The 387-nt window shown below is 48.3% G+C and overlaps 1 protein-coding gene across 1 annotated transcript in view; it reads right to left on the bottom strand.

Moving 5' to 3' along the window:
* Window positions 1–387, bottom strand: part of LOC116686629 (C-type mannose receptor 2) — a 51,101-nt gene that overhangs the window by 35,899 nt on the left and 14,815 nt on the right. The window contains exon 3 of the mRNA XM_032511650.1: window positions 228–362. Coding sequence (XP_032367541.1) covers window positions 228–362 — 135 coding nt within the window. The remainder of the gene's footprint in view (window positions 1–227; window positions 363–387) is intronic.

The raw sequence follows: 387 nt of genomic DNA on the forward strand, positions 1-387 counted from the left end.
TTGTTTATGGACTGCATTCCTGATTGACGACTGGAAAAGTAAACTCTGTACTCTGTTGTATTTCCCGTGTACAGTAGCATCACAGTAACTGCTGGCTGAATAAACGTGAAGAGCGTTGTAGAGGGAGGGGGGGGAGAGGTACTCCCCCACATACTGCGTCAAGCTTGGATCGAGTTTCCTGTCCCAAAGAATTAGGAGACAACACCAAACTGTGACAAAAGTCTCACCTTGACTGAGTCATGGCCTCCGATCCAGGTGGTTTTGTGGGTACCGGTCGCTCTGACAATGAAGTCTTTGAGGAATGCATGTTCTGCTGCTGAGCGGATGGAAGCCAGATTCCCTCCAAAAGAGATGCAGGCGGTCTAATGGAGACAATATCATCAGGTT

This window comes from Etheostoma spectabile, unplaced genomic scaffold (assembly GCF_008692095.1).
Source record: "Etheostoma spectabile isolate EspeVRDwgs_2016 unplaced genomic scaffold, UIUC_Espe_1.0 scaffold406, whole genome shotgun sequence".
In the NCBI taxonomy this organism is placed as follows: Eukaryota; Metazoa; Chordata; class Actinopteri; order Perciformes; family Percidae; genus Etheostoma; species Etheostoma spectabile.